Source organism: Agrilus planipennis, unplaced genomic scaffold, assembly GCF_000699045.2.
Source record: "Agrilus planipennis isolate EAB-ADULT unplaced genomic scaffold, Apla_2.0 scaffold16, whole genome shotgun sequence".
NCBI lineage: Eukaryota > Metazoa > Arthropoda > Insecta > Coleoptera > Buprestidae > Agrilus > Agrilus planipennis.
The window spans coordinates 858159-881688 of record NW_020438946.1 but is presented as its reverse complement, the minus strand read 5'-3'; the positions used below and the strand labels follow the sequence as shown (position 1 = coordinate 881688).

At 34.7% G+C, this 23530-nt stretch overlaps 1 protein-coding gene across 10 annotated transcripts in view; it reads right to left on the bottom strand.

Annotated features, from left to right (window-relative positions):
* Nucleotides 1–5675: 5675 nt before the first annotated feature.
* LOC108744669 (chitooligosaccharidolytic beta-N-acetylglucosaminidase) overlaps nucleotides 5676–23530 on the bottom strand; it is a 30555-nt gene continuing 12700 nt past the window's right edge. For 4 of the 10 annotated variants that reach the window (XM_018480545.2, XM_018480543.1, XM_018480544.1 and 1 more), the window contains exons 2-9: nucleotides 19519–19607; nucleotides 17131–17219; nucleotides 15569–15689; nucleotides 14533–14750; nucleotides 12414–12747; nucleotides 9783–10110; nucleotides 7343–7566; nucleotides 5676–7210 (exon numbers count right to left, since the gene is read on the bottom strand). In XM_018480545.2, coding sequence (XP_018336047.1) covers nucleotides 6793–7210; nucleotides 7343–7566; nucleotides 9783–10110; nucleotides 12414–12747; nucleotides 14533–14750; nucleotides 15569–15689; nucleotides 17131–17219; nucleotides 19519–19607 — 1821 coding nt within the window. In that variant the 3' untranslated portion in view covers nucleotides 5676–6792. The remainder of the gene's footprint in view (nucleotides 7211–7342; nucleotides 7567–9782; nucleotides 10111–12413; nucleotides 12748–14532; nucleotides 14751–15568; nucleotides 15690–17130; nucleotides 17220–19518; nucleotides 19608–23530) is intronic. The other 6 variants (XM_018480547.1, XM_018480552.2, XM_018480548.1 and 3 more) reach the window with 6 other exon arrangements.

Sequence of the window (23530 nt, the reverse complement as noted above, 5' to 3'; positions counted from 1 at the left end):
CTACCAGTCCCCAAATTTATGAAATTTTGGGACTATTGCAGGGAATTAGGTCTTATTGTTGGGAGAGGTGGAATTCATGGAAATGTAAGTTAAAAATTAAAATTCAGTTACTAATTTTTCCCCAAAAATATCAATGTTAAATTAATAAAAAATAGGCAATTTTGGGGTGAAGATGGAAATGTATAATCTAACACCAACGTTTCGTCTTAATTTTATTTAATCTAACTTAAATGTCCCAATAGTATTGCGTTTTCTTTATGTTATTATTAAAAAAACAACTTGTCACCTTGAGGTAGGTACATATAAAGTTATCTTCCACTGTAAAATTGTTTTTTAGTGTAAAATTTATCTGTTACACGTGGCATATTTTAATTATTTATTATATTTATACTTTTAAATCGTGTAGCGAAACGTTGGTGTCAGATTATATATTTTAATTAACAAACGTTTACCCCAGAATTGTTTATTTTTTTTTCATATTTTAAAACAAATATTTTTTTTTTGAAGTTGATTAACTAATCTAATTAACTAACTTTATCTAATAAACATAACTTACTTTAGGAAATATAATAATATCAATAATATTGATTCCTTTTTAAAAAACATAATTTCAACATTGCCACGAGAATTTTAAATTATACAATTGACATATATAATATTTTTAAGTGATTAGTTTCGACCCCAATGTCGCCAGATTAAAAAGAGAAGTACCTATAGTTTCCACACTTAAAATTATTATTAGTACTAACTTTAAAATTGCTACCTTTGAAATATATATGTACATGGAATTTAGAACAATTGGTTTAGCGTCAACACCATGAGCTATTAAAAAACTATTAACGTTTATTTTATTTACGGAAATCTGCTTTTTACGAAAATATTTTTACATGTTGAATTACATAATGAATTTCCTTTTATTCTCCTGTTTTCTTACCAAAAGTTTTTCTTATAAGTGTTTTCCCTACAATACTTATAGCGAAAAAAGTTTATCATAGGAATCGGTACTTTTTCGTTAAATTGCTGGTCTGAACTTTTAGTTAGGTTAGGTTTTAGTTTAAATGAGTTTTTCTGATTATTACACTTTTAAAGGGGAAATTCGTATATACAATTTTTAATAACGTAATATAACAAATTGTGGTGAGCAGGCTCAGACTCACCACTAAAGGTAAAAATACAGTGGATTTCATTTATTACGAACTTCGTTATGGCGGCCATTTTGCTTGAATTTAAAGCTGGCTGTAGCGACTTCGGATGTAACGCCACGTTCGGGTGTAGTAACTGTTTTTAGTGAATCATTTGTAACAAATCTCTAGTAATCTTATGCAGATGTAGCGGCCAGAGTCGGCCACCGAAGACACAAAGAGCTTTGTTATGTTTTGTTGTGTTTGTGGTGAATTTTACCGTTTGTTTATAGATGTTAGATAAGTGGGTAGGTAAGCATGTATGTTAAAATGGTTCAATTATCAGGGGCGGCCTTAGTCATTGGAAGGTTCCGGGCGGGTTAATTTTTGCGAGGCCCTCGTCTTTGTGGAATTAATTTTAATGATGATACTTGAAAAATGCAAAAAGTGATTTAAATAAGTTTACAGTTTTAAAATTGTTTATCAAAAATTAAAAAAAATTGATAAAGACAAAGATATCTAACAAATTTGCGACTTCTTTTAAGACTATTAAGAAATTCAAATAAACATTAGTAGTACCTATGTACTATTACNACGCCACAAGCAGTGAATCTCCTAATTCATCACCCCACAGTCACGTGACTATGAGTAACGACGTCATACTATTTTTTTTTAAAAGAAATTGACTACGTTTTGTCTTTTTTCGATATCTTTTTTAGATATTCAGAAAAGTTTTGCAAATGTTAAGTTGGCCGAAAAACAATTGAATTTTTAGTAACAAAAATGTCAAAACCGAAAACATTTTAATTTGATTGAAGAACACAGAATTTTTCTTATGATGCCGAAGGGTGTCAGACGCCATTTTCACAATCGATTTAATCAGTGCCAATTAATGAACATTTTGAATAGTTAGTGTAAACACCATGTTTTCAGTTACACATTTTTTTAGTTACTCTTTTTAAGTTCAATTTTGACATGTTTGTTACTAAAAATTCAATTGTTTCAAAAGTATTGAACCTCTTTTAAAAGGATGAATCCAAGGACATACCGTGACGTCATTACTTACAATCACGTAACTATTAAAATTAAAATTCGACGTGTCTAATGACTTTAATCAAATATTCATCGCTTATTCATTACTTAATTTATTTCATTAGAATATTCCACCCTGTATAATATCCAAGTAAAACTGTACCGATATCTGGTTGTTGTTACTGAAGTATTTCATGTTAGACAAGGTCAATGTGGGTACACCCAGTATAGTGTGCAAAAAAACAAATACCGTATATGCACAAACGTTCGAGCAAGTTCACCAGTATAGGTCATTGTAGTACGAGAATCAAAATGCTAAATGTGCATTTCACATAAATATAAACACTTGTAAATGTTGTAAATACTATAAATAGGATGTAAATAATTCAATAAAACGTCTCGCAAATAAACTTAATCTCAATCTGTTGACTACCGTCTCGCAAATCTCTCATTAGTGCACGTAAGCCGCGCTAATAAGGACTCGTCTAACACATGAAATGCTATACTAATAACAAATGCCCACTAGATGGTGATACACTGTCTGTTTTCATACATTTTATTTGTTCGAACCAAAAGTTTGGAGAAACAATTGTCACGGTATCAGTTCATAAACTTTGTGAAGTTTGGACTTTTACCGATTATTGTGCCTGATTTTGTTTCATTCTCCAACATTTAATTATTGGAGTCAGTGCCGTACTTATAGAATCAGTTTTAAGCAATATGTTCTAAAAATAAATTATTGCACTAGATTTGTTTTTACAATACTTTTAATTTAATTTAGTTTTAATGTCTCTGGCCCGGTGCATTAAAATTAGATGTACAATTTTATTTTGGCTTCTAATCTTTACAAATACAAATAAAAAGAATCAGTTTTTATATTTTGCTTAGAGATATTATTTGGGCTAACTTTACTAACTTGCGGCATGGTGGTAGGTACAAGAGATTGGGGGAAAAGTGGGTGGTAAGGAGGGAAGGTATCATTGTTGTGGGAATTACGTGTTGATGGGTAACGGAGGGGGTTGGACGACAGAGGGTAGGTAGTAAAAAAGGAGTGGAAACAAAAAAGAAACAATTTTTGACTTATTATTCTCTGTTCTCCTATTCCTTCTAATACCTCTTTATTTCTAATTTTTTCTATCCTGATAATTCGCTTGTAATGTCGCATTTCCAACGCTTCCGACCTTTTATTTTTTCGCTGCGTCCACTGTCACTGTCCATGTTTCGCACTCGTACAGCGCCGCGCTCCAGAGATACACCTCTAACAATTTTTTTTGAATTTCTAAATTAACCACTCGCAAACATAGAAGTGATATTTTCTTGTTGAAGGCGACTTGACGAATATTTACAGAAATTGATTTTTAAAAATATGTTTAGATTTCCAGATTTCTCCACTTCGGGAGAAATACCTCCCTACTCCCCTCTTTCTCCACCTCTTATCTTATTGGGTATCATTACGTAGGTTATTAAAGCAACCCCTATCATTTTATTTTCTCAGTAAAAGTTGCAAAAATCTATATCTGTATAAATCATTTTAATATTTTTTTTTTATTTATCTATTTGTGGTGTTGTATTAGTACACTATTTCACATCTGATAGTAAATAAATAACGCATTTTTTTCCTATTACCATAGCATGTGGGTGTGCTTGAATCCTTAAATCCTTAAATATAGAGGAAAGTCGTCTAATTTTGGATACTTTTTCTTACACCTAGAATATTTACCCTATTTCGATCATAGAGGGATAAAAAGTAGTCAATAGTATAAAAAGGTATTTTTTCAAATTTTAAGATGGACACCCTATCCAAAATTGGGAATCATTCAACGCAAAGGTCACACACGTAAACTTTATTTTTGCCATCACCAGACAATGTTCTATCGCTAACGGACATTTACTTGAGTTACCCAATTTTAGGGTACCGTTCCTATCTCAAATTAGGCAACCTTTATGTTTCAGAACAAAAAAAGTCCCTTATAGTAATTTTTGTTTCAATCACTCAGGTATATTCTACAATTAAGTTTGCAAGAAGAAAAAATAAACCATANTTTTGACGTGACAACGTCTTATAATTCGATAGAGCCGGCTGCACGCACGAAAAAACATGACTCATGCGGCGTTATCTCGCTCTGAGGCGTTCCATTTAAGGCTTGAAGTGCAAGCGTGAGCGCGGAACGAGCGACAAAGAGGGACAATCGGGCTCCGCGTTCGGCAGCGTTCGACATCTGTCTCTCTCCTACTTGAGTGAGCGATGCGTCCGCGTGGACAGCTGCTATACAATAATACATTTCCATTGACCTCCTTCTCTATATCCATATAAAATATCTATCAAACAAATAAAATTAAAATTTTCTTTTGAAGAATGAAACCACTCCATCAGTATTTTCTTATGACGTTGTCACGTTCAACTATCGTCAGTAAACCGACTGTACAGACAACCGATTTTTTTGCTAAAAGATCAATTTGTACGTTGGAGGAAGGGCGAATTTATAGCAGCAAGACAGCGTATAAATTTTGCTTTATTTTTTTTCGTCAAGACAATACTTCGTTAGTTAATTTGCTTTCATAGTTTAACAATCGCTTTTCATTATGAATAAAATCGACTTTACAATAAAACGTCAAATTACGCAGAAAAGCAAAGAAAAAACACTTTTTGAAGGAAAATTTATTTTTCTATAAAAAAGTGTATGTCTGGAATTTTACTTTGTTTTCAACTTATTTAAAAAAAAAAAAGAAAAGGGGGCAGTTTCGGTCGGCTCACAAAAACTCACCCCTTAATTTAGTAGCACATTAGGGATTATTAGGTGTTCAACCCTTTAATGCAAGGCATATTCAATGGTCTACTACATTACATTTGGTTGGAAGAAAAAGAAATTTTGATCACCTTAATGTACATCATATGCATCTAATTACAGGACCGGCTTCAAGAAATTTATCGGGACGAACTTTTTTAAATTATACTCTTACTGTATTTTCCAAGCCTTTTACAATTTGACCTTTATGTTTCGTTATTATTAAGTGTAGTTTTCTTGAAATAAATTAACTTTTATGCTGGAACACCCTGAATATGTAAATATAATATTATATTACATATATAATTGTACTTACCGAGCTTAACAACCAATTTCGGCAATTCAAACATAACGTAACGCAGTTTTTAAAAATCATTACCATCATTCCCCCCCCCCCCATTCCTTCACACTCTAAGCTCACATGTAACCATGTCACATAAAGTACTGGAAAACACAAACACACCCATGTTTTTTAATTTTAGCAGTGCGTTGCTTGCCCCCCATCTACTGTCCTCTCCCTCCCCCCTTTATGTCATGTATGTAACGTAATGTTTTACAATATTCCCTTCCGCAAACCGAGTTATTAGATACGTAATACTTGATCGGCTAATTTCTTTCGAGGTTGTGAATGTCAGAGACATCTTTACAAAGTTTTATATTTAATGGAGAATGAGCTTTTAGAAAGCGTTGGAAGGTAGATAAGGTAAGTAGGGGAACTATTTCTTAATAAAAAAAAAAAGTGGTTACGCATTTATTTTTGACTAGACGATGCACTTATATTTTTCCGGAACAACAAAATCCACACTATACATTTTAAATGGAAAAAAATTATATCATATATAAGTAATAAATGTACCATCATATAAAAATTTAAAGCATAGGATAGGCGTGTAAAGTTTTTTTCGTAATAAAGCGTTATAATTGTTTATTCTTAGAATAAACGATTATGATAGACACATCTTTACTAATAATTTAATAAAATTGATCTTCTTAAATGGAAACATAAAAATTAAAATTTACTGGAGCATCGTTTCTTTCGTTCTGTAAGTACTATTGCGGTATACTGTAAAAAATGTATAAACTAAGAGGATTTAATATGGAATGTGGAATATCTATTGACTGTGAAATAAAATACTGGAATATTTTACAACAGAGGTGTAGTACTACCCGGCTCTTTATAAAAGTCTATCACTTATTTTTTTTTCAGATTTTATTAAACGAGTGGGTAATTAACCAATCAAAGCGCATCTTCTTTGTTGTCTTAGCTATTAAAACAAAAGCCTACTTTAATTTTAACAATGAAAGCGCGCTCTGATTGGTTGACCATCGTAACTTTCAATTGTTGATTTTTTGACAAGTAATCAACAATTAGAACAACGAATCAGTGACGCAAAAATTAAGTGAATAGCTACGACAATGGATTAAAACGAAGCCCACTTCAATTTGTGAAGAAAAGCGCTTCATAGAGATGATATAATTCTCCTATGCAACCCTGTTACTAGTGGTATTGATGAGTGGAAAATAGAGATTTACTTTTCTTGCATGCACATTTAAAAGAGTATTTTATACTAAGGCTTTTAATTGGTCGGCACAGTTTACTATCAACTGTTTGTGCGCAAAAGAAAAGGAGACGGAAGATGTATTTTTATTTTCTGTGTCTCGTCTATTATCTCTATGAAGCGCACTCTGGATGGCTGATTTTGGATGGAAGAACTGACGAAACCTATTTTTGGTGAAGAAACGCTTAGGTATGTATACTACACTTTTTTTGGAGAATTTTTGGGCCCTACTTTGTACTTTTTAACATTAAAAAAATACTTTAAATACCTTATCGTTTTTCTTACTTATATCTATTACGAACACATTCCCTCATTTTGATAGCACCATCGTGGGGTCACGGCATCCGCCTGTATTCCCCTGGCAACCAGTCTTTCTCTGTGTCTATAAAATCTGGCTTCGGCTGCCGAAGTGGACGAACTTGGATCCGACCATAATCTCTCAGCCATGGCTGCAGCCCGCGGCCAAACCTTCGAATCGATGGACGTGTCATCGACGTATTCACCCCACATGCATGCTTCACCACCTAGCACACTTGGACTATTTAAAATTCGATTTTGATAGACCTTTCTCCAATTGTGATACTCAGTCGTACCCCAAAACCCATGGTCGAGGTACCAAGCGTCTTTGGTCGCCACTATTATATTGTACCCTCTCTCCACTAATTTAGTGGGCAGGTCATTGTCGGATGGTACCCATGTTTCAATTATATATCTGTGGAGAAGAATTATTTGGATAGATATTCTTTCCATTTCATTTTTTTGGACACTGTTATTCAGAATCCCATAAAATTTTGGTGTAAAAGAACTTATGTTTCTAAAGCAAAATGTATAGTTTTACATTCACCTGTTTTTGGATAAGTATTTTTCGATTATTTCTGGTTCAGTCAAAGCACTGGACCAAAGGACGATAGGTGTGTTTTCATTTCCAACTTTTGAATCGAATTTCTTTAACGCTTCCTGTTGGAAATAGCTCCATAAAGCCAGGAAGGATTCGTGGGACCGATCCTGGCCCTGACTATCCAAATAGTTTACAATTTCCAGAGTAGAATTCCAACAGGGTATAAAAACCTTTCATAAAAATAGCAAACGTCAAGTTCATCATTAAGTTAATGCAGGACATGTTGTAGTAAGCAAAATGTGAAGTAAGTAAGAATTGATGGAAACATTAATTAATTCAATGGTCTTGTTAAGGCAGGGCGGGGGTTGATACACTCTGGTACACCTTCATATTTTTAATATTGAACTATTATAAATTCAACTTCAATTGAGTTTTTGACTGAATTTTCTTTGGATTAAGGCAAATCTTCAACACGTGATTCTTCATCTTTGTAAATGATTATATTTTAAAAATTATTATAAATTCGTTCGCGAGCATAGAAGTGACTTATTTTTATTCCAGACGACTGGACCCTGTGCTATCCTCTGCTTTATATTCTTACTATTCCTTCCGTCCTGACTTATCTGACTTCCTAGATAGCGAAAATCGGTGACTTCTTCTAATTTGTCGCCCCTATTTACATTTCAATCAACCCCAATTTTAGTTTTCCCTGACCTGGGCCCCTTGCATTTCGGAATCGACACCTAGGGGTCGATATAGGACACTGTGAGAATCTAGGGGTATAATTATTCGAAATATTCACAATATATCCAAGAAGTTAATGTACATTTTTGTATAAAAATTTCGATCACGACCTCCTTAAATAGGATCCATGTCATGGGCCCCTATTTACATCTCAATTACACCTAATTTTAGTTTTCACTAACCTGCGGCCTTTGAATTTCGGAATCAACTCCTAAGGGTCGATACAGGCCACTGTGAGAATCTAGGGGTATAATTATTCGAAATATTCACAATATATCCAAGAAGTTAATGTATATTTTTGTGTAAAAATTTCGATCACGACCTCTTTAAATAGGATCCGTGTCGTCGGCCCCTATTTACATCTCAATTACCCCTAATTTTAGTTTTCATTGACCTGGGACCCTTGAATTTTGGAATCAACTCCTAGGGGTCGATACAGGCCACTGTGAGAATCTAGGGGTATAATTATTCGAAATATTCACAACATATCCAAGAAGTTAATGTTTTAATTTAGGTATTTTTTCTTGTAGTAAACGATTACAACATTACAAACTGTACATTTTCTTGCAAAAATTTCGACCTGCCCCCCTTGCATTTCGGAATCGACGTCTAGGGGTAGATATAGGTCTCTTTGACAATTTAGGGGTACAATTCTTCGAAGTATTCACAAGAAATCTAAGAAGTTAATCTCTTAATTTAAATATTATTTTTTTTGTAGTAAACGATTAAAACATTACAATCTGTATTTATTTTACCTACTGTTTATATACTCGTCTATATGAACATAAAAAAATGTATTCTTATGGGGTGTTTTTCGTTGCGCTAGTGTGAGCTGTGTGACCAATCGTTCTGCACTCTTTTTTAGATTATTGAAGATGAAAAACTTCAAGAGAATAGCAGAATTGTCGGAACGTATTTACTTTTACAATTAGAAAAATTGAGATCTGAATTTTCAATTGTTGGAGATGTCCGAGGTAAAGGCCTAATGATTGGGGTTGAATTAGTGGCAGGCGATGGAACTAAGGATCCCCTCATGTTATTTTCTGTTCCCCCTGACAATGTGTGNGACGAAAATGTTTAGCAATTTCTTAAAACAAAAATGTATATAAATTAACAATAGAAAACAAAGCAAAAGTTTTATAGGTGTGTAGAACGTTAAGTTAATTCACTTGTTATTATTTTTGGCTAAATATGCTTTTAAATAAAGCATATTTTTAAATTTTATCGAGGCAGTTTAAATAATTTTGCAAATTGTACTGTACACTTTTGTCTAGTTCTCGCTCGATGATCGGTGGAGAAGTGAGCTACGCAGACAAATATGATTGAATTTGGAATTATTTTACGGCGCATCCTAATAAAGGGAAGGGGCATATCTCCAACTTCTTGCAACGAACAGTAACTAGACTAGAGCGGTTACTGACAGAACGGCTACTTTTACTCACGACAGACGATACGTAGAGAATATTGTAGTATAAACTTAGAAAAGAGATGTCAGGTTGGAATTGCAGCGGACACTAATAAAGAAAAAGGACTTTAAAGAAAATTCAACATTCTCAGGAATTTAGGAAAGCAAAGCAATTAAAGATATAATTCCAACCGGGCACCTCTAACCGCTGCACCGAATGACTACACTTCCAAGTGGAAACAAGAAAGAAGAAAACAGTTTTGACCGTCCCAATTATTATCTAAAATATTTATTTACCTCGTCGCCGCCCATGTGAAAGGTTTCTCCCTTTGGTAAAATATCGACGATATCAGAGTAAAGGTCGCCCAAGACTGAGTAAACATTAGAATTAATTGGATTAAGTTGTCCGCAAGGTGGTTGGATGCAATACGACCTCCACGGTTCCTGATTGACACAAACAGCTAGATCACCAAGTCCTGCTTCTCGACCCCATTGCCAGCCATTTCCGGAATGGGATGGAGCGTCTATTTCGAGAATGACGCGAATCCCTCGAAGTTTTGCGTACCGAATTATGTCACTGACATCTGATAAACTGTATGTATTCTTTGAAGAGTAAGAACCATATCTAAAATATGGACAATGGTTGGAACGAGAGGGTCAAAGTAATAGATCGCATTGTCTCTTCAAACGGCCAAAATTTTAAGGAGTCTTTACAGGCTTTTCTGTATTTTATATTGAAGTTATTTGAACAGTTGATGTTCAAGGTGAGATTACAAATACGAGGGTGGATTGATAAGTTTCCGGCCTAACCAAGAGATGACGCCACTAGGCCTACCTTGAGGTGACATTCTATAGTACCATCCTTGGATAGCTTGTAGCTATAGTTTCAGCCCGATCTCCTTGCTAGTGTAGGTTTGACAGCACGCTGAACAAGACGCCTCTGTGGTTTTCGTAAAAATGGAAAAGCAGGAAAATCGTGCTGTCATCAAATACTTTTATTTGAAGGGGTTAACGCCGAAGGAAATTAAAAAAGAGATGGACTCAACACTGGGGACATCCTCCCCGTCATATTCAACCGTTAAGCAGTGGGTTTCCGAGTTTAAAAAGGGTCGTGTGAGCACCTCTGATGGGCCTCGCTCAGGACGCCCCGTTGAGGTCACAACTCCAGATATGATCGAAAAAATTCATCAAATAGTGCTGGGAGACCGCAGATTGAAAGTGCGTGAGATAGCTGAGACCTGTAAGATGTCATATGAACGTGTGCAACATATTTTGCACCAACATTTGCATATGGAAAAGCTCTGTGCAAGATGGGTGCCGCGTTTGCTAACAGTCGACCAAAAATTGATTCGAAAAAACATTTCTACCGCAAATTTGTCATTGTATAAGCGTAATCCAAGCGAATTTTTGCGTCGATTCGTAACCGTTGACGAAACGTGGGTCCACCACTACACTCCTGAAACCAAAGAACAGTCTAAACAGTGGATTGGACCAGGGGAACCAACTCCAAAGAAGGCAAAAACAATTTTTTCGGCGAACAAGGTTATGGCTACTGTTTTTTGGGATGCAAGAGGTATTATATACATTGATTACCTTGCAAAGGGTAATACTATCACTGGTCAATACTACGCAGACTTATTGCAACGTTTGAGCCACGAGGTGAAAATTAAACGACCTCATCTGGCGAAGAAAAAAATCTTGTTTCATCACGATAACGCACCAGCGCACACGTCAATCGTTGCGACGGCTAAAATCAACGATCTAAAGTTTGAATTGATGCCGCACCCTCCTTACTCTCCAGACCTAGCCCCGAGTGACTATTTTCTGTTCCCTAATCTCAAAAAATGGCTTGGCGGTAAGAGATTTGCGGACAATGAAGAAGTAATCGAAGCTGTAAATGGTTATTTTGAGGAGCTTGACGAATCAGTCTATAGAGATGGCATTAATAGACTGGAACACCGCTATGAGAAATGTATCAGCCTTGGAGGAGATTATGTTGAGAAATAAAAAAAAAAAATTTTTAAAAACCTTGTTTTTCTTGGTCAGGCCGGAAACTTATCAATCCACCCTCGTATACATAGAATTTTAGTATATTTCTAGAAATTTCTAATTTTAATTTTAGTTAGTTTTGGAATTGGTAATTCGTACCATATCTTTGGACGTGCTACTTAAAACCGTGCATTTGAATTTTAACAATTTGCATGCGTATCTAATGCTTTTCCACGACCTGATAATGACTTACTTACTGTTATTAAATGGTAAGAATATCTACAACACACATTTACAGCATATTTTTCATAAACAAAATTAAATACAACAGAATGCTTTTAAATGCTTCAATATGTTTTGTTTAAACATTCTATTTATGTTTCGACGACCTTCTCGTAAGTCTTTGTCATGACTACTTTATTTAAAAATAAAAGTTATTGAAATATTTAAAAGCCATTTGTTGTATTTAATCATTATTTATATTTAACCATGTTTCATAAATTTTGTACTGCACGTTTTACTGAAATTATATTTTTGAATAATATCGACTGTCGTAAGCGATTATAGAACGAAATAAAATTCAAAATGTGGAGCTATAAAATATTGGAAGTGTGTCCTTGACAATGACGTCATGTGTGTCTACACGGCAAGTCAGATGCGCACTGCTTTATAGCGCAACGGACCATCGAGAACAACTTAGTGACGCTTATACAGCCTCTGTTGTACGTTAACAAGCCGTGTAGTCTCCTACCTCTAATGTTCCTGTATGCTCCCTATTTGTACTCCACAATTAGTTCATCCTACTATTAGGCTAAATAGTGGTTTATATTTTGTACTTTTTATATTAGATGTATCTGATGTGCTGTTGGATTAGGTCGTACAGTCTATGTCGATGACGTAAACACAATATTTTAATAATTTTACAATAGTTTCACTTACTTTGATAATTGCGGAACTCTGACGGATTCCAATGGAAAACTTTGACTATCAGTGATATGCCAATGAAGGACATTGAGTTTCGATGAAGCCATTGCATTTATTTGACGTTTGATTGTGTGAACTGATAGGAAATTTCTTGCGGTGTCTAATAGTAAACCTCTGTACGGATACTGAGGCTTATCTTTTATCACTGCTTTCGAAACGATAACAAATTGGTGGTGTATAATACCGTTTTCTTGTATTTTATAAGAAGTGATCAATTGACTAAGTGTCTCCAGGGCATGTCTAGCCCCAAAAGCCGATGGGGCTGTTATTGTTACATAGACTCCGCCTGCTGATAAGATTTGAAAGAAAAAAATATGTCAGGAAATGAAAAGAAATAAATGCGTATATTTTGTAATTAATTAGTTGTTGTTGTTGTCACCTCTCGTAGCTTAGCCAGAGTCAGAGAATTGCCGCGTAAAGCCATGGACACGGGTTCGATTCCCGGCGAGGGCGGGACAACAGCAACAATTTTTTCTTATTAATTTGAGAGAAAATTCACTTCACTTTAATGTTTACAAACATTATAAACTAGATATCGTTTATAAATGAAACTGCTTCAACGATATGTCGGTTATTGCGACGAACTTTCTAAGCGCCACACATTAATAATTTTTGTAGGTGATATCTGTCATTTGTAATGTCATCGGATATAAGGTACGCGACGAAATTGGGGTCAAATTATCTGTTGTAACGACTGACTTAAAAACTACTGGTCACACATACTAATACCAGTCGAAGGGAAATTTAATTTTGCATTATACTATGCGAAAATTAATATGATATTCGGTTAAAAAAAAGTTATACCTGTTTGAATTTGTGAATATTGACACTCATAAATATCAATTAATAACGTACGTATCTATCTAATACCTACAGATAATAGGCGGTTTCTTCCGGAAAGGGAATATGAAAACTGGAAACCTCTGGATCCTTTCCTTTCTCAGATATTTAAAATGGCCCCAAACACTGCAAACGCCAAATTTTCCAAGAAACGTGAAATAATTCCAGAACGGTGCGACCCACATTCAAAATATCATAATAAGCTGATATTGCTTTTTATAGAGAATTCAAAAATGCAACAAAACGTAGGGGGTCCATTTAAAATAAGTTACTGTGCATTTCTGGTGTAACCGGAAGTTGCCATATTTGAAAATGCTTTTACGTTATTATACACTTAACTCTAATTTTTGTCTATTTTGAAGTATACAAGTATGAATCTCCGATTTCGGCTTAGTGACTAAGAAAAGTTATTTTTGAGTATGTATTATATTATGGGGTTTGGATATAGCGATCAACGGTTATAACGGCAAAATTTTAACGTTGTTATAAACGATATCTACTGCTTGTGAATTTTCTGCAAAATTATGTTACTTCTATAATTAATTTATTAATAAAATTACTGATGGTAGTAATGGTTGTTCGTAGTAAATGCATTTGTTACCGGAAATGTATGAAATCTAGAAATTGTATACAATTCCTAGGAAATGTATACAATTCCGAAACTATTTAGGAAATGTATAAAATATATTTTCAAATATTTTTTAATACACACATATACTGGGAAATGTATACATTTCCTAGGAATAGTGTGAAATTCCGATATTGTACTAGGAAATGTATAAAACGAATGCTTTCTGTGAATAAAATGAGTAAAACACGTTAGTTAAGAATCAGAGTTATCTATCAATACAGTAGTCATTGACATCTTGAATGTAATACATTTCCGATTGCTATTTAGGAAATATATATATTTCCTAGGAAATGTGTCTAATAGAATTTATTTCACACATTTCTGGGCGATTTTAGGAATTATATACATTTCCTAGGAATTGTATACAATGACGGATTAGGGACATACATTTCCGTTAACACATACAATAAAGCAATCCAAGCGCTTGGTCTTAATGGATTAGTTTTCCTTTATTGTACCAAGTGAAGGTTGTTGACTAACAGAAAAAAACATACGTAAAAATGCAACGTTAAGCATAAATTACAGTTGACTGAACTTGTAAAGGAGGCCAAAGAAAAACAAATGTTATGGTAAATAATAATTTAATATGACCCATGTATTTACCTTTTGATATTTCCAATGAGTAACTTTCGTTTGTGGACCAGTTAAGGTCCATGTTAGAGTTACTGATTGAAATGAAGACGGTAGCGTCCAATCCGTTGTTTACGGCTGAACAATTCTTGCCACATTCCAAAAATATATTTTTTAAAAATAGTTGTGTGTTTTCTATTAGAAAATCTCTAGCTTCGTCTATTGCGTTTAACATTTGAAACGAAATGGAACTACAAAAAAAATGCTTGAGATCACAATATTTTCGATGGAATGGTACGTAAATGAGGGGGTTATTGAATTGTTGGAGTGGAAATAAGGATTATTGTTGTTATATGGTAAAGGGTTGAGGGACACATTTTCCATTCAATTAGTTCCAATAAGTTATAGTAAATTACAATTCTATTAAAATATGAAACTGATAAGTCAAGTTTAAATCAAATTCTGTAGATATACTTCGTTTACTTTCTGTAGCGATGTGACCTTCACTTTGACCGGCGCAAAGTAGAAAAGAATAGCACTAGGCCAGAAAAGGAAGGAGACAACTCGCGGCCAAACTCTTATCCGGTGAGAAGCGTATAATCCGTACAGTACTGCACGGAAAATTGACCATTTTATCCGCTACAATTGCATTGCTCAAATGTGCTGTTATTGGTACCATTTACTACTGAAAATATCAACGAGATGTTTATTTATATTTGAAGACATATTAAAGGCTTTAACGCTTGTTTTCGACTCGCACTACTATGCATAACTGAACAAAACTTTTGGCAGGTACTGTATGAAAAAGTATGTTTAATGAACAAGAGTTGAGGGTATAATGAGCTTTTTTCTCCCTACCTACGATTTTGCCAGCGCGTATCCAAGACATTGGAAGGGGCACATCGCCAGAGAAAGTAAATGAAGTATACCTAATGGAAGAAAATATTCTACGAAGAAAAATTATTGTAAAGTAATGCTTGAAAACCCCCTTAAGAAACAATTACATTTTCGGAAAAAAACTCAATTCTATTCTGAACGGATTTGATTCTTTATTTTTATGTTTTCTAACCTTGGATTAATATTGATAAGGTCCTGCGAGAGATCAACATCCTTAGTAGGCCTTGGCCAAAGTGCTCCATACTGTCCACAGATAAGTCTGCACGCTTCTAAAGAATACAAGGGTTCTTTCTCTAAAAAGTTTTTATTGTTGAACAGTACATCTACATGTGTACGTATTTCTAGCCATAAGAAATTATGTACAACGTGTTAATGTTATTAAAATAAATTAGGAAAATGTTTGTGCATAATAATATGACAAATTATCCAGAATTAGGACGTACATCGTGCAGAGCACGTAACATTATTGAGAGATTGCGTGTGGGCTAATTAATCAATTCTAGCTTTCATACTGTTTCATATTAAATTAGGCAAAAAGACTAGAAAGTATGTAGTGTATGTAGTACACAAAATTGGTTAGACTTACGTTCACCTTGCTTGAATGTACTGTAGGTACTGTACCGACCGCAACCCTACGATTTTCGATTAAATCATATTGTGACCAGAAGAAATCTAAAGAAGTATATAGTGGGTTGCCTAGATTGCAACAGACCTCTGCTTTTGCTTCTGCAAATGCAGAAGTTTCACATCCGCTTATGCATTTGGTTCCGCATTTTTATAACGGAAACTTAGCAGAACTTTACAAAATCTTCTTTCTTAAAATCAATATATCGGAACAATAAAACAAGTCGTAAAAATTTATTACTTTTATTTGTTGGCTGAACTTGAACGTTTTCAAAACACAATTTAAATGGAATTGCTCGCTATAACGTTGCTTGTTGGGCAGATACCTACAGCGACCCCACTGTAACATTGTTATCAACCGTTTATGTTTATGAAGTTTTAGCAACAATGTGTAGCGTTAGAGTCAGTAAAATGTTGTTAATAATAATATTGACCCTTTGCAAATAACTTTATTACAGTTTAGGGCTTAAACCAACCAACGCAGTTATGGTGTTTATTTGTTTTGTGTAGTGTTTGCTTAGTGTAAGTTTTACGTTAAAATTGCAATTTTGAAGCCAAAAAAGATCATTACACTTCCGCTTCCACTTCCGTAAAAATTTACTATTTACTTCTGTTTCCGTTATGACACTTCCGTTGCATCATTATTAAAAACAAAGAAGACATTCCCTAAATCCTACAACCTGGAATCTTTCAGTTTAAATTACTTTAGTTGTTTGCCCTTTTAATAAAAATCAATTGACTTGTTTATTAAAAGTAAATATCCTACAAAATACAATTAACTATATACATATGCCCTTCTAATTCCTAATAACCTGTCTTATTATTTTTAAAAGTAGAAGCAATGTGTTATATAAATATATTTAAAATTGAACGGGTTCAACCAGTATGAGAAGGTTCTTTTCAAATGCAACTTCTTATTATTAAATTCGAAACGATATGTTTTTGATTAACATTTTATTATTAATAAATGAAATAAACAAAAATATATTTAGTTAAAAGCTACTTAAAACAAATTTGTGATTTAGTTTTACAGAAAACGAATGTGCAGTTTGTTTTAAGAGATAAAGAAGAAGGCAATTTCGAAAAACATATTATTTTGTAGCTACCTACCTTGTCTATTATAAAAATATTTATGAACAGGAGCGTTAGGAACTTTTTCGCATTTTCTAGACGTGTTACATATCCAAGACCATTGTTTTCTAAAAAAGATATCAATGAAAACTTATGCTAACCGATTAGCAAAATCTATTAGAAGGTTTTCTTTAATTACACTGCGTAATACAATTGATTCTTTTGCTCAGCCCCTGACCTATTTACAATAACAAATTTACAAGTACTTTACATTTTTGTTTCAACCTAGTGTCAATTAAGGTAAATACATTTTTACTATCAATGTTCTAACATTTCTATAACGTCTGTCGGAAAAAAGATTCTTCAGTCTTGAAAACCACTGACTTATCGTATACGAGGGCGGTTCAATAAGTACCCGTGTTTGAAGACGGAGGACGTTTCTGAGGGAAATTGGTGTTGTCATCGTGTGCTGCCATCTTTCAAACCACGCCAAAACGAATTTCAGACTGATTGATAGGTTAGTTTGGATTTGGCAGTCATTCGACTGAGACGTGTTTCGTTATTTTCGTTAAGATGGAATAAGAGCAGTATCGTTCGGTAACTCGCTTTTTATTTTTGGATGGGAAAAAATGCGAGGAGATGAAAACAGAGTTGGATACTTTTTATGGAGACATTTCGCCATCTACGACCACAGTTAGATATTGCTTCAACGAATTTAAACGTGGGCAAAGATCCGTTTGTGATAGGAGCGACCAGGAAGCCTGGCAAACGTTGTTACCGAGGAAATCATTTTACGGATTTTTTAGGAAAAGGAAGAACGATCACTGGACAATACTACAGTGAGTTATTGGACCGCTTCGACAAAAAATTGAAGGAGACACGGACGCATTTGACGAAAAAGAAGGTGCGTTTTCAACACGATAACGCACCGGCACATTCATCAGGAGTTGTTGCCGCCAAACTGCATGAATTACGTTATGAATTTGCTGCCGCACACCCCGTACTCACTCGATTTGACTCCCTGCGACTTCATCTTGCTTCCTACCATGAAGAAATGACTAGAGAGAAGGAAATTTAGCTCAAACGAGGAAGTCATCGTCGAGACAGGGGGGATTTTGGAGAGTTCGACAAATCTTATTTTTTGGAGGGGTAGAAAAAAATGGCAGGGTCGTTGGGAGAAGTGTGTCTTTCGAAAAGGGGACTATGTTGAAAAATAAAAAAACAAATTTAAAAAAAAAAGGTGTCTTCATTTCTAACACGGGTACTTATTGAACCGCCCTCGTACATAACTATATTTTCTGATGAAAATTCTTTACCACGTAAAGATTATTTAAGTTTTGGATAATAGCTGGGAGCCAAATCTGGCGAATATGGTACATGCTCAACTTAGCTTTGGCTATTGTACCTTTTGCAATGGCAGACGTTTGAAGAGCAAAGGCATCAGCCCCTGTACAGATCAGAAATTAAGGGTGAAAGGTTGGAAATCTTTAGAAATCTTTTAGGGCGGGTTCAGCTTGTCTCCTTGGCTACGTTCCTGGTTTACATATTAGGAATGTTCACGTAAACAGTGACTCATATTGAAAGAAAGAACTCTAACTTTTGAGAAGTCCTAATAAAATCTACCGTAATGGTATATGGGTCACTTGAGTACATTTAGGGTCGAAACGCAGTCTATTTTCTTATGGAAAAACTGAAGATGGTCGCCACGACTATGACAACGTTAACTCTACGACAGCTAGACGAAGAATGACGCGGCGGGGACGGGAACAGTATTTAGGATTTTCTCTCATCCGCGCCATATTTTTAAAGTTCTTCCTATTTGACTTTAATTTTTAACACTAAATCTGTCTATGGAATTTATTTCGCTTACGTCATTGAAAGTATCTCAGTTGTTTTAAAAACACCGCACGTCCTCGTAAATTGAAGACTGTTGCAGAATAATAATTTTGCAAAAAAAAGAACGAAAGGTCATCGCCGATTGTTGCTACGATATTTAGCGAATTGACAATTACAAGGCCATTCAAGCAATTGTAGTACATGTATTAATTTACTAGAATTTACAATGGATTGCACTTTCCATTAACTTATGATGCGTTTTGGATTTTACGAGACAATAATTACACATTACCGATAATCAACTGAATAAAATAATTGTTAAAGGAACTTTTTTAGTTAGTCTAGCAAAAATTGCTATGCAATTTCACTCACTTTTAGTTTTATTCGTCTATTTTGACACCATGGGTTAACATAAAACTAAATAAAACGAATGCAATAACCATGGAACAATATTACTCTTATTTCTTCTAAATTTTTCACTGTCAGAGGGTGAATACTACCCATGCAAGACATGTTTTCGACACAATACAAATCAAAGATTTGAAAATTGATTAATAGCTCAAAAATGAAAGAAAATCCTACAATACTTACGTGCCATCGTTGTATGATCCATCTACAAATAAAAGAAATACTTGTAATAACAAAAGAATCGTTTTCATCTTATCACAGATTTTCTGCATCTGCAACAAAGGAATTAATCTTTTATTAATATTGACGAACGTAAATAACTAATTTTTTTGACGTGACAACGTCTTATAATTCGATGGAGCCGGCTACACGCACGAAAAAACATGACTCATGCGGCGTTACCTCGCTCTGAGGCGTTCCATTTAAGGCTTTAAGTGCAAGCGAGAGCGCGGAACGAGCGACAAAGAGGCACAATCGGCCTCCGCGTTCGTCAGCGTTCGACATCTGTCTCTCTCCTACTTGAGTGAGCGATGCGTCCGCGTGGACAGCTGCTATACAATAATACATTCACATTTACCTCCTTCTCTATATCCATACAAAATATCTATCAAACAAATAAAATTAAAATTTTCTTTTGAAAAATGAAACCATTCCATCAGTATTTTCTTATGACGTTGTCACGTTCAATTATCGTCAGTAAACCGACTTTACAAAAAAGCGGGAAGAAGTGCAGAAAGTCATCTGCATAAAAGCGAATGAAATAGTTATGATTAAATAAAATTAGAAACCGGTAAGAACTGTAATAGTGCAGGTCTGTGTGCCTACGTTATCTTGCAATGATGAAGACGTAGAAGCGGTGTTTGCAGATGTAGAAGACGTGTTAAGTTTAGTGAAAGGGCATGCAAATCTAATAGTTGTAGGAGATATCAACGCAGTAGTAGGTGAAGGTAAAGAAGGTACAATAACAGGTTCTTTTGGATTAGGTAATAAGAATGATAGGGGAGATAGACAGATAGAATTTAGCGGTAAATATCGCGTCGCGAATACTTTATTTGATTGAACATCACGCTAGGAGGCGCTATACGTGGAAGATATGCCAGGTGATTTAGAGAGATATTAGTTAGATTATATTCTTGTAAGGAAAATATTTAAAAATCAAGCGAAGGACTGTAGGAGTTATCCAGCTGTGAAGACCAATCTTAAATTTAAAATTACGAAGAAGATAGAACGGAGGAGACGTCTTGACTTGAAAAAGTAAAATGCAACCAAACGCGTGATAGGTTAGGTTAGGTTAGACGAAATACTAAAGGAGGCGGGAAAAATGAATGACAGGGACGTAGAGACAGAGTTTAACTTCATTAAAACGTGCCTGGATTCTGCAGCTATAAATATATTAGGTCTTAAACAAAACGAAAGTAGGAAACCCGTGGTAAAACTAACCAGATTTTAGGACTAATAGAAAATAGGCAGAAATACAAGAATAGGTCAGACGACGAAGGCGAAAAAAGATAGGAGATACAGTGGGAAATAATTAGGAAGTGTAAGGTAGCTAATTGCGAACAGTAGATTGATATGAGGTGTAAAGAAGTAGAACAGAAGTTTGTAGCAGGTAAAACGGACGAGGCTTATAATATAATTAGAAGGAATTTTAGAGAAGTAGAGTAGGCAAATAGGTGGAAATAATATTTAGAGAACTTATACGTAGGTTAAGAGTTAGGAGATGTGATATAAAAGGAAGATAAGTGTGGAGATATAGGTGTCAAAATTGGTACCTATCGTCTTTTAGTGACATATATTGTTAATATGAATCTTGGTGATGATTTTTTGTGCGGACTAAGGTCGACTTTCTTGTTTTTTTATAGAATATTGAGCAAGTTGATTATCAAAATCATCATCATCATGTCGTCAGTCCTAAGACTGGTTGGGCACGCACTTCAACTCTTTCCTATCTTGAGCTAATCTTCGCATTTCCTTAAAACTAGAACATCCCACATCCTTAACTATTTGTGAACAGTAATCTAATCTAGGTCTACCTCTACTCCTCCTAACTCCTGAGAAGGTGTCCTACCAATCTATCTCGCCTATTTCATATTGACTTCCATAGAGTCTTCTGTTCTCCTATTCTTTCTAATACCTCTTCATTTCTAACCTTCTCTATCCACGGTATCCCCATCGTACGGCTGTAACACCACATTTCGAATGCTTCTAACCTTTTCTTTTCCGCCGCGCCCACTGTCCATGTTTCGCACCCGTACAACGACGCGCTCCACACATACACCTTTAACAATCTTTTCGAATTTCTAAATTAACCGTTCGCGAGCATCGAAGTGACTTCTTTTTATTGAAGGCGACTGGACCCTGTGCTATCCTCTGCTTTATATCCCTACTACTGCTTCCTTTCTGACTTATCTGACTTCCTACATACGTAAAATCAGTCACTGGTTTGCAAGGGAATAAAAACTAGAGAAAGAGCGAATATAACGATAGGAGACGAAAAATTAGAAGAAGTGACTGATTTTCAAAATATTCCATCATAAATAGTATGTATTCTACATATTCAGGGAAAAGATTAACCACAATTTTAAACAAGTCCTTATTCCAGTGGTTTCCCACCTGTGGGGCGCGCCCCCCTAGGAGAGCGCGGGACTGTTACAAAGGGGGCATGCAGCTGTTTCCAAAATATCATTTTCGAATACAAACCAAAAAGTCGAATAGGTGTCAAAAAAATGAATCAGCAAAATAGGTATACTTAATCCACAATCCTCGCCGCGAATTTCTCGGGTACAAATGCTAAAACATCCATCCATTTTATGTACATTTTTACATAATATCCTATATTATTTTGTAGCCCATTAAATAAATTATAATATCAGTTGAGTATTTATGAAATTAGATTGTTAGAAAAATTAAGGGGGCGCAACAATTTCTTTTTTTAAAGGGGGGCGCAGGTACAAAAAGGTTGGAATCCACTGGCTTATTCGTTAAGGTCAATATCCGTCATCTGNATATTTTTACATAATAAAGTACTTATATTATTTTGTAGCCCATTAAATAAATTATAATATCAGTTGAGTATTTATGAAATTAGATTGTTAGAAAAATTAAGGGGGCGCAACAATTTCTTTTTTTAAAGGGGGGCGCAGGTACAAAAAGGTTGGAATCCACTGGCTTATTCGTTAAGGTCAATATCCGTCATCTGTGAACTTTCAGATCCATCCCCGTATTTACGACCCGTTTATGACTGCACCTTAGAACATCTGTTGTAAAATGTGCATCAATTAAAGGCCTAACGTTACATAAGGTGAATTAATGAGCCCATCACTAATGCAGCCGCAGATGTTAATAGTAAAATAATGTAAAGTTATGCTCACTTGTACACGCCTGCTGAAACTAACGGTACCAAACACACCTTATTTACATTCTGAATGTTATGATCATCGAACATGCATACAAACGACATGTATTATAATCATGTAATATAAAGGTAAAGCCAAAGGCTCCGGGTTCGATTCCCGGCGGGGGTGTGACAACAGCAACAATTTTTCTCCTCATTAACCTGAGATACAGTCGAACTTCGATAACTCGAACTGCGATATGACACATAATAACTTCGACTTATCAAATAATACTTCTTTAATTAGTATTTCGTTGCGAATGAACATTTATGTATTTACGTATTTCAGTAAAAATTGGTTAAATGTTACATAAGTGCCTTAATATCTATACTTTTCAAAGGAATAACAAAGATTATGAAACAGTACTATCAACATATTTTTACATACATAATAAGTATGTACATATGTATGTACTACGAGTTGCATATTCACTGGCTTTTAAATAGGAACGCAAGACACTCAACGAATTTTCAAATTTTTGATCAACAGACAATGTTTTTAAAGTACGTTTGATGACATATTAACACACGCAAAAATGTCTTTAACGTAATATATAAATGAAACAGGCACAGTATTTTTTACTTATTGTTAATAGCAACTAGTAAGTCAAACAAGTGAACTTAGCAAGCGCAGAAACTGAACTGCCTGCATAAATACGTTAAAAAAGATAGGTTAAAATCGACCGTAATTACGGGATTCCCCCAGAAAATTCGACTTATCGAAGTTGGCGCAAAATATTTCGTTCGAGTTATCAAGATATTCGAGTAATCAAGACAAATTTACACGCATTTCCTACTTTT